General features: G+C 55.4%; 1 protein-coding gene across 1 annotated transcript in view; it reads left to right on the top strand.

Annotated features, from left to right (window-relative positions):
- Positions 1 to 3,770: 3,770 nt before the first annotated feature.
- The window catches only part of LOC101625220 (histone H2A-Bbd type 2/3), an 8,577-nt gene continuing 1,742 nt past the window's right edge, over positions 3,771 to 10,605 (top strand). Inside the window, exons 1-2 of the mRNA XM_004695204.2 lie at positions 3,771 to 3,868; positions 5,563 to 5,698. Coding sequence (XP_004695261.1) covers positions 3,771 to 3,868; positions 5,563 to 5,698 — 234 coding nt within the window. The remainder of the gene's footprint in view (positions 3,869 to 5,562; positions 5,699 to 10,605) is intronic.

The following is a 10,605-nucleotide window of genomic DNA, read 5'->3' as shown; positions in this document are numbered from 1 at the left end:
CCACGTGAGCGCCTGGGAAGGGCAGGAACGAAAGGTCGTCCAGCTTAGACTCATGAATGCTGCGTCCACCAGCCCAGGGTCAGCTGCACGTGACCCGGCTTCTCATAGCCCGCGAGCGGCTGGAGAGCATTCTGCCCTGTGGAGTTGCATTTGTGATCGCGATCGCTTCTCGGCCTTTTGGCTAAGATCAAGTGTGTAATTGCATTTGTAGAAAAAGTCCCTCTCACTCAGAACACACAGACAGGTTGGCAAAAAGGATCAGCTTAATACGGATTCTTTAGTTTCCGGTTTGCCTGCAGTAGTGCGTTTGCAGAGAGTGAACACCAGTAAAAAGGCAGCAGGTGCTCCCAGCCTTGTTCCAGCAAAACAGGCAGATTTCCGTCCACGCTGCTTTATCCGAGGCCTGGATTTCCAATCTCTGACGTCCCTTACATGTCAAATCTGATGAAGACCTCAAAGTAACTGGTGCACTTCCCCAGCCCCGGGGCCGCTGTACACCAGGAAGAGCAGTGAGTGAAGCCAACCCCCGGCTTCCAGCCACCATGTGGGTGGGGCAACATTGCACACGCCCGCCATCGCCTCTCCGTCGCCTCTGTGTCCCCATCTCATCGCTCAGAGCATCAGAGGAGATGGTGTACAAGGACCACCCAGTTTTGGCCTTCCATGGTTTCTAGGCCTTGATTCAGAGGCTGGTGATGAATAACGTTACCCGGCACCAGGCAACCCCTGCGCAGCACACTCGCACCCAGCACTCTGATGATCTGATGCTCCGCTCCGTTCTGCTGAGGAGACACCCGAGGCCCAGACACATTAACTGACTGGGCCAGAGCGCTCTGCTACCAGCTGAGCGGACAGGCTCAGAGCTCAGGTCTCCTGCTCCTACGTGCAGGGTTCTTTCCGCTTGCTAGTCTGCTCTTCTAACTGCCTTGCAGGACAATCCCCAGTCATGTTAGACGCAAGTTAGACCTCCCCCGGTGGGAGCGGTACTTGCCGACCTCAGACCAGCTAGAGTTCGCTGTGCACACACAGAACGCTGTGCTTGTAGAACAGTCAACATTTGTGAATCACTCAGCTTGAAACACAGTCTGAGAATGTTCAAGAAGCCGTGCTGGTAAGCATAGAATGACATCGAGATTATGGTTCAAGAGGAAGAACATATCCTGTTTGCCCTTTGAAGGTTCAGGAAATAAGATGAAGTCTGCGAGCTAAGCCCTTAAAGTGGCCTTGAGCCAACTCTAAGCCCACCAGGAAAATAACTACAAAAATAAAACCTCCAATGCTAACTCAAGGGGAGGCACATGAAGCATCAAGCCTCCCCAAATACTCACTCCTGCAAACTACCCTTTTCTCCTCATTCCCTCCACGTCCGAAAGGTCGGGGGGGGGGGTGAGGGGAGCCCTAGACCAGTCAGCCCTAAAGCAGCTGCACAGGAACATCTCGCCGTGGACAGGAAGGTGAGTGCGCAGATGTGAAGGCTGCTGGAAGCAGGCCCAGAGCAGCTTCCTAGGCTGCACTTCTGTGCCCGCCCCCAGTTTCCTACAGTATGAGTCGCTGACAGAATGGTCTAGAATGCCAGTGTGTTCCACTATCATCTTCACCCGATCGATGGAAATCTGCAGAAAAACTGTCCACTGTTATGTGTGAACAAGTGAAGTACCGGAAAGACACCATGCCAATGCAAATAACTAACAGGTCCTCCCACGCGTCATCAGACAGAGGGGCCGTCTCCGGGCGGTATGGCATTGCACTTCAGGCTTCTCCGGGGTGGTGCCGCATACACCAAGCCAGCTCTGGGCCAGCATACGCGACCTATTTGCAAGAGCCCACGGGTTGGCGGATTCAGTTTTCCAGAGCACACTTCCTGTATGTGATGGTAACGGAGTTTCTTGGTCATTTTCCTCTCTTTATAAACCAAGATCATATCTACTGCTGACAATTTATATAACCATTTCTCTCTCTTCTCCTAGAAACAGCATCATTTGGAAATATCTTTGCTTAGTCTTTTATAGACTTACAGGAACAAAACTTTTTGAAATGATTAGAAACCCACCTTACTATATAAATGGAACTTAATATTGTTTACTTGTTATTTTTTTCAAAATAAGTGGAAATAACTTACCCGAAAAAGTACTGGCCCAGGGCCCTCCCCGGTGGCGCAGCGGGTTAAAGCACAGCGCTAAGAAGCTTAAGCCGCCTCCGCATGAGCTCGATCCCCGCCTGCCCCGGAGGTGACCCCATGGCGCGGCAGACCCCTCCTGACCCGCCCGCTGCTCCCCTCGGCAGTGGACTTCGTCCATCGGCCTGTTCTGCTCCCCACTCTGTCTCTGGTGAAGCCTCTCGCCGCCCCTGAGCCTCTGGCCTGTACCCCAGCTCTGTATGTACAAGTAAATAAATCTTTTTAAAAAAAAAAGTACTGGCCCATCCATAGTTTGGAAATTTGTACAGATTTCTTAAATGTACTTGTTATATGTTATATATTAACACAAAACAAACTTGGTTTGAGTATGGGCTTAAGAGGAATTCAAATCAACTTACAAGAAGTTGGAAAGACAGAATGACGAGTGCAAAGTCACTTTCCCACATGGGACCTGGTGCACACCAGGCTTCGTTCAGATCTAACAGGCAAGTGACACTGTAAATTTAAGGTGTAAAAGGGTTGATCTGATCGTCTGTTAGACTGCAATGATGAGTTAGCTAAGGGGGTGTCTATCTTAAATGTTCTCACCACAAACAAGAAACGGAACTGACCTGACGAGACAGACAGATGCCGCTTACTAGAGGGGCCTCTGAGGGTTTGTTTTTGATCGTGTCTCTGCGTGCAAGGATGAGCCCGAGGTGCGGGCTGGTAAGGCGCGTGGGGCTGGGTTTACTGAGGGCAGCAGGAGAGGGTGATAACACGCAATTGATTGTGGTTATTGATTTCCTTTAAGGGCCTAGAACTTAAGACTGTTGGGTTCGGGTAGGAAGAATAAGAAATAAAGCAGCTTTCAGGGCTCAATGGCGTCAGATGAGAGAGGCCAGGACCTGCGGCCTCATTCTGGGGGGTGGGGGGCGAGGAGATGGAATGCAAAGCAGCAGGGCCGGGTGCAGCCTCAAGTATTGACCAGCTCTTCTCTTGCTGACCGTGGCCAAAGGGAAATGACTGTTTGCACCTTTAATTTAACCTTTCTCGCTAGCAGCGCAGCCACGCACGAGCTGTCAAGTTGCTCAAATGAAAACCCTGGTGTCCGAGTTTGTCGGGTGCTCGCCTTCCGCTGTTCCCAGCCCCAGGCCCGCAGCATGGCGGTGCAGGCCCGCGTCCCGGCGCCCTCAGCGCGAGCCCGCTCTGCTTTTCTCTGCTTGTTGCCGACGTTGTTTCCGGATGCTGCCACCGTGCTTTCTGCGTCTTGTTACGACCTCTCCATCTCATGTCCCCATCAGGCCTTCGCGAGGTCAGCGCGGCCACAGCTTCACAGCTGAAACGCGGCGTCGCTGACGCGCACACGATGCCACCCCGGCGCCAGCGCCACGCGCTCTCCCTTGCTGCGCGGGCCTGCCTGGCGCCGCCGCCTCTGCCTCGCCGCAGCGTCTTTCCGGTCGCACTCTCGCTCACTCGCCATCCTCCTCCACTCCCGAACACTGCCCATCGCCACCTCACTACCAACAGCCACCCCCACTGTGTCCGGCGCCGGCTGTGGCTCATCCGTGCGCGTTTAGTTTCTTTTAAACAGACTAGAAGCCCGGGGGAGGCTGTCAGTCTCTCCATCTAGGGGGCTGCACAGCTCTCCCGCATGACCCGGCCGGCCAGCAGGCGCCGGGTGCCCCCGCCAGCAGCCCCGCACGTGGTCAGCGGCACCTCCGCTGTCCTGAGCCTTTTCGTCCACATCCAGTCAGGAGGGAGATAAAAAGAACGGAGCGGAGCGCTCTCGCTGCAGTCCAGGCACTGGGTGAGGCTGGTTCTCTGCCTCCGGGAGTTGCCCCGGGCAACGCGGCCCCTCAGCCCTTGCATCTCCCTTGCCTGCAGCCATGACTAGGTGTTCTACATCTTATTACGAGCATTTTCTGCCACAAAGAAAAGTCAAAACTGTTTCACAGGAGACACGGGCAGCCGGGCTGTGCTTCGAGCCAGGTCGGAATCTCATTTTGCAGACATTTCAAAGCACATCGCACACGCCCCCTAAAATTCTTCAAGACTTACGTGCTTACACTGCGGTATTTCCTTACAGTTTTGTGTTTTGAGGTAAAATCTACACAGGGCAACAGTAGAGCAGTGAGCATGCACCTGCCGACTGCGGCCTGCCTCACCCTGCAGCCCCTCCCTCCGCCACCCCCAGGAGATGCCCGCTCAAGAAAGGCCATCTCCTCCCAGCCCGCCCTGCACAGTGGCCACTGTCTTGACACTTTACTGCGACAGGAGTGTGGCCTGTTCTGGAAAGTGAGGCCGCAAAAAACATGCACACTTTTGTGAAGGAAAACCTGGGTTGTCTCCAGCTTCGGGTTGTTCTGAATAAAGGCGCCATGAGTGCTCACGTGGAAGTGTTGCTGGGTTTTCACTTCACTCAGGTGAAGGCTGGAGCGTGGAGCTGCCCAGGCACAGAGAGGGCGGCCCGAGCAGCTGCGCCACTGTACACGGCGTTGCCGGTCTTGTCAGTGATTTCTCACCGATGCCCACCGGTCACACAGGTTCAAGTGCACGTGACCACGCCACAGTATCTGTCCATACGATGCTCATGCCGCGCGAAAGCCCAGCTGGCCCTGTTCGCTGTCCCCTCTGCTGAGCACAAACTTGGGCTAAAAGTGTGTTTCGGACACTGATTCAAAAAGACGCCTGCACCCCCGTTTTCTGCTGCTTTATTCACAATCGGAAAGACATGGAAACAGCCCAAGTCCCAAAAGTGGATGCCTGGATTACAAAAATGTGGTCCAGATACACAATGGAATATTACTCAGCCACCAAAAAAAAAACAGCAACACATGCCTTTCGCAGCAACATGGATGGAGCTGGAAGGGTCATGCTATGAGCAGGAGTATAACGGAGCAGGCGAGAAATAACAAGAGTAATGAACAGCTACAGACCAGAGACATTTTGTGGGGTGGAGTGCGGATGGGATCAGAACCAGCGTGGGGAGGGAAATGCGCTGGCCTGTGGCGACGGCACAGGGTGGTTCGGTGACGGGCAGCCCAAGGGGGTGGCAGCTGAGACGGGAAAAGGCACAAAAGGATGGAAAAACAAACTATTCTTTTAAAAAGTGTGTTTTCGCTTCACTTAGCTCACGGTGTCGTTTCTCCTGTGTCCACACGGGTGCAGCCATGTGGCGTTGGTTAGCTTTCTTCTGCCTGACTTCCTGCCGCACATGCTAGGCACAGCCGAGAGCGCGTGCGCGCCTCACGTCTCCATCCCGTCACCGCGCGCACACGGACGCTGCAAGCGCTCCCGACGCGGCTGCTGTGCCGAACGATGCACTGAAGATGGTGCAGACAGCCCTTGGAATCCAGGGTTGCTGTTCTCTGGGGCTCTCCAGACTGCGACAGCAGTTCGTCAGCAGTGGTTTCGCCGCTTCGCGTCTCGAGGACCCTCCGCAGTGGCGGCAGCGGTGTGCACATCCTCACCAACGCTCGCTCGCTCACAGGCGCGGCTGCCCCCACGGTTTGGACGGGCGCCCCCGCCCGGGAGCGGCGGCAGCGTGTTCTCACGTGCCTGGCGGCCGCTAGCCGGCCGGTGCGTTCCTGTCTACTCAGAGCCTTTGCCCGCGTTTTGATTGCATTATTTTCCTGCTGCAGGATTCAGTTCCATATATGATGTAGGATCTACAGACTTCACGTCCCATTCAGCAGGAAGATCTTCGCTCATAGTAGTGTCGTTCCCTGTGCACTCTGACTTGATGTGGTCTCGTTTTTTCATCTCTGCTGCGCACACGACACGCTGCCCCAGCAGCTGAGTCCCCAGAGACATCGCAAAGGCCCGAGCCCAGGAACACATGACCCACGTTTCCTCCCGCTTACGTTATGGGTTTCAGGTGTCACCCACTGGCACTCACTGCTGTGCTGCCGCTGGACAGCAGGCTGGCTTCATTTCTTTACATGTGACCGCTCGGCTTGCCAACACCGGCTGCTGTCGCGGTGCAGGGGTGGGTCCATTTCCTACCCGTCTTGGGGCACAGCTCCTCCTCCCCCGAAGTGCAGGAACATGTCCACTACTTCCCAGACTTAGGGAACTGTTCTGTGTGTGGCTGTAGGCTCCGTGTGTGTGTGTGTGTGTGTGTGTGTGTGTTAGAGACAGACAGACAGACAGGACAGCACAGGACAGGGAGCGTGCACGTCAAAGCAAAGCCACCTGGCCAAACTCATCATCAGCACTCCGTCGACGGTCAGAGCTGACGGATGCCCGGACCCACAGTGCAATTTCTCCCACCAAAGGGAAATGCCTGGGACATTGTAAGTCACTCTGTCGACACAGGAAAAACCTGGTTAGTGCAATTATGCTGCGCACCTCAGCTTAATGAGGCGACACAGATCTTGCCCCAAAGCTTCTCATGACCTTTGGCTAGGAAATGTACTCCAGCGGAAACGTCACATCGTGGGATGGGAGCATGTACGCCAAGCCGATTCTCCAAGGAAAAGCAACTCGGCAGACAAGCAGGGGGGCCCTCTCTCCCCTCCTGTAGCCCCAAGAGAATGCTGACTTCAGTCACTTCATCCCTTGGCAAGTGACGAATCTGGGCAACCCTCCTGTGAAGGTGCTCGACAAACCGCAGGCATCTCTGTCGCTTGGCAGCCTCCTGTTCAGCTGCCACGCTGCGCCCTCTCATGTTGTCCACATGCAGCCAGCGGCAGAGAGGAGGAGACCTGAGAGTGAGCTACGCGTCAGCAAAAGCCTGGCAGAGTGGCACAAAGACCTGAAGGTGTCGAGGAAGCAATGAAGAATGTGCACTTGTGTGCCGTGAGCCACAGCCGAGCAGAGCTCTGGCTGTCAGCCTGGGCCTGTACTTCCTCACTGCGTGGCCTGTCGCTGGGCAGTGGGCACAGCAGCAGGGTGAGGAGGCTGAACAAGAGCGGCCTGATGCTCTTGATGCTTCCTCTGGGCGGACGACGTCTTCAGCGTCCGACATGTTGCAACACCTCGACACGTTCAGAAAGTGGACAGTAAGAATTAGAGAATGGAAAGGAAAGCGACAGCCAATATGCTTGGATAGCAGAACACATCGCCTGGGAAGCGGAAGTTCCTTGAGGGCGGGGTCGCTCACCAACTCTGGCGCTGACAGGAAGCCCACTAGGGCCGACGCGCGGTCTTGCTTGTAATGGCCGCGTGCTCCCAAAGGAAAACTAGCGCTGAGCCGTATGAAGCTTCCCCTTTAACTGGCCTGTGACTGGGTCTCCTGCTCTGGCCTGGTTCTGGTGTCTTTTTCTCTTTTCGCCCAGTCACAGGTCCTGTTTACAGATGACCGGCAGGGAATCATTCACAGGCTACCGTCGACTCTCGGCTGCTACTTGACATAGGGTGACATCCCTGTGGCCTCAGGCTTAAAGTGGCCACACTGTAGCTGCACATGCGCCCGGCGCGGAACAGCAAGTGTCACCATGGAGACTAATACTGACAAATCTACTTCACCCGGGGTGCGAAACAGAAGCTGCCCCTTCCCCCAAACGGAGGCCCCATCTCTAGCCAGGCCTCTGACGGACCTGCGGTCAGTCACATGGTGTGGGCGGTTGCTCTTCTCCCAGGGTTACAACACGGGCTCATATATTCTTTAAAAAAAACAAAGATTTGTTTATTCACGCATCCAGAACTGGGGTGCAGGCCAGAGGTGCAGCGGCGGTGAGAGGCCTCCCCAGAGACAGAGGGGAGCAGAACAGGCAGATCGATGAAGTCCACTGCTGAGGGAGCAGCGGGGAGACAGCAGAGGTCTGCTGCGCCCTGCGGGTCACCTCCGGGCGGGTCGAGCTCACCCTGAAGCAGCTGCGCTTTAACACGCTGCCAGCAGGGAGGGCCCGGGGCTCGTTTATCCCTTCAATCTTTGGGTATAATCTTGGCGACTCTTCTTCAGACAGGTGTCCGCCCCATTTCCAGAGAGAAGCGATAAGTCACCGATTTAAAAATTGTTGCTGGTGCCTCCTTGGTGGCACAGGGGTTAAAGCGCAGCCCCACAAGCACAGTTTGGTCGGCCAGGGAGGGACCCCAGCGTGCAGCAGACCGCTCCTGTCTCTCCGCCACTCCCTCAGCAGTGGTTCTGTGGATCTGCCTGTTCTGCTCCCCGCTCTCTCTGGGGGGCCTCTCACCACCCTCACACCTCTGGCTGCACCCCAGTTCTTGTGTGCGTACACAAATAGGTCTTGAAAAATAAGTAAATAAAATAAACAATGGTGGCAACTAGCTGGTTGGAAATGCAGATTGGACTATGGTGGCAGGAAGATTAGGTGTCTGCACCTGAGGGGAGAAGCCAAGGGGTGCACAAACGCACGAAAAGTCTTAAATTAAGTAATTTATAAGAAAAAGAAAGACATGCCCGAGGAGCCAGTCTCCACAAAGCAGCCACTTGTAGCCCCTTTGGCCGAGGGACCCCTGATCAGTCTCAAAAGTTACTGAGGGCCCCAGAGACCCTTGGCGTGGGTCACATTTATGGACGCCAGTTACATGAAGGCTGACTGAGAAATACTAGAGCCCAGGGCGCAGGCACATCCCGCAGCCTTCAGAAAGCCCAAGCTGCATGTCGAGGAGCGGAATGGAAGGCCCGCGGTGGCGCACAGATCGCAGGCGGCACTGCGGAAATGGCAGCGGCTTTCTCAGCTCAAGTTCGACCCCCGCCAGGGAGGGCCCCCAGGGCGCGGCGCACCTGGCCTGTCTCCCCGCTGCCCCCGCGGCAGTGGGCTTGGTCCACCTGCCTGTCCCGCGCCCCGCTCCATCTCCAGTGAAGCCTCTCACCGCCCTGAGCCTCTGGCCTGTGCCCCAGCTCTGTGTGCATCAAGAAATGAATCTTTTTCTTGAAAAGTGGCACCTGGAAAAGTCATGTGTTTACCCAAGATAACATGTGAAAAAGGGAAACATCTTAGTGTTACCATAACAGTAATCTTTACCCACAGACTGTGCTAAGGATTTCAGAGACCAATCCAGGCAGGCGTCTTCAGATCACACTTTGAGAAGACGTGGGCAGAAGCAAGAGTCAGTTACTCAGGCCTGTGGATTCAGGAGTTAGCAGAAGACCTGTTTCTCTCTGCCGCCTCCCAGAGCTACGGAGCAGGTACCACAGCAGGTACCACATCGCGCCAGGCTGGAAGGGTTATCGCCAAGTGCGCTGACAGAGGGTGACACCAGAAGCTGCACTCCTGTGAGCGAGCGCACACGGCGCCACTCTGTGAAGGACAAAGGCAGACCGGTTTCGGACACGCCTGGCGACCGCGTTGCTACACACGCAGCGCGGCACGTTGCACAGCGCCGACTCTCCCACCTTCACACATTGATCGCTGGGCACCCAAATGCCTTGAATTCTCGTCATGCGGCCTCTCCCTCTCTTCTCCCTGTTCTCTTCCTCTCCCTCTCCTCTCTCTCTCTCCCAAACACACACATACACCCCCCACAGTGACTTGCGAGAGCTGATCCTACGCGCTCCAACAGAGCACGTCTTGACCACTCATTATACACCATGGCCCAGTGGGCCTAACCCCTTGAGTGAACAGTTGGTGGCACACAAAAGCCTTTTCTGGCCACTTCAACTGAACGCTGTACTCAAAATCCCGAGTAGGGAAATTAGGCAGGACAAGGCAAGCGGAAGGCCTTCGGGTTGGAAAGGAGCAAGCATCTGTTCACAGGCCATTCATACGGGTAACGTATGCACAGCACACGTACAACCTCACAGAACGCGCGTAGACGCATGTGACACGACACACGGCCTGCAAGAAGCCCACCCCCAGCACAAGGACCTGGTCAACGTGCCAGCGCCAGTCGCTTGTATTCCCGTATGCTACCACAGGGAAAAGGTGAAGAACATAATCCCCTGCAGTATCACTGAGGGAATAAACTAGTGGGAATTGACTTAACAGAACTGCGGATGAGCTGTGTACTCCCGCAACTGCAGGCCCGCCGGAAGAGACGGGAGGGCCGGGCGCATGCGAGGGTTAAACACTCAAAGCTGTCATGAAGGCCACCACCCCCCACGACAATATCCAGGCTCCCTCCAGGCCTGTTAGACTCCAACTGCCTGCTTTGTACACACTGGCAAGCAGATCCTGCAGCCCACGTGGCCACAACAATGTTGAAAAAGCACAGGCCGTTGGGGGAGGCACTGCTCAAATTTCAAAGCTGCCACAAAGCTCCTGCAACGCTGTAAGGCCAGTGCGGGCGAGCAGGCGAGGGGGTCAGGGCCTCAGAATCTGCTCACAAACGAGCCCACAGAAACAAGCTCTTGGTGTTCGAGGGTGACAAGACGCTTCAACGAGGACACGAGACGCGCCTTCAACAAGTGCTGCTGTGACAACAGGGTATCCACACACACAAAAATGCACGGGGACCCACTGTACGCCACATACAAAATTAGCTCACAAACGAACTGCCCCAGCGAAAGGACGAAGCCGTGAGAACCCCCGGGCCCCAACGCGCTGGTCAGGCCCCACGGCGGCAGCCATGGGGGCCCT

This window comes from Condylura cristata, unplaced genomic scaffold, assembly GCF_000260355.1.
Source record: "Condylura cristata isolate star-nosed mole 26May11 unplaced genomic scaffold, ConCri1.0 scaffold00057, whole genome shotgun sequence".
NCBI lineage: Eukaryota > Metazoa > Chordata > Mammalia > Eulipotyphla > Talpidae > Condylura > Condylura cristata.
The sequence above is the reverse complement of the archived record's forward strand: the minus strand, read 5'-3'. Positions and strand labels throughout refer to the sequence as shown.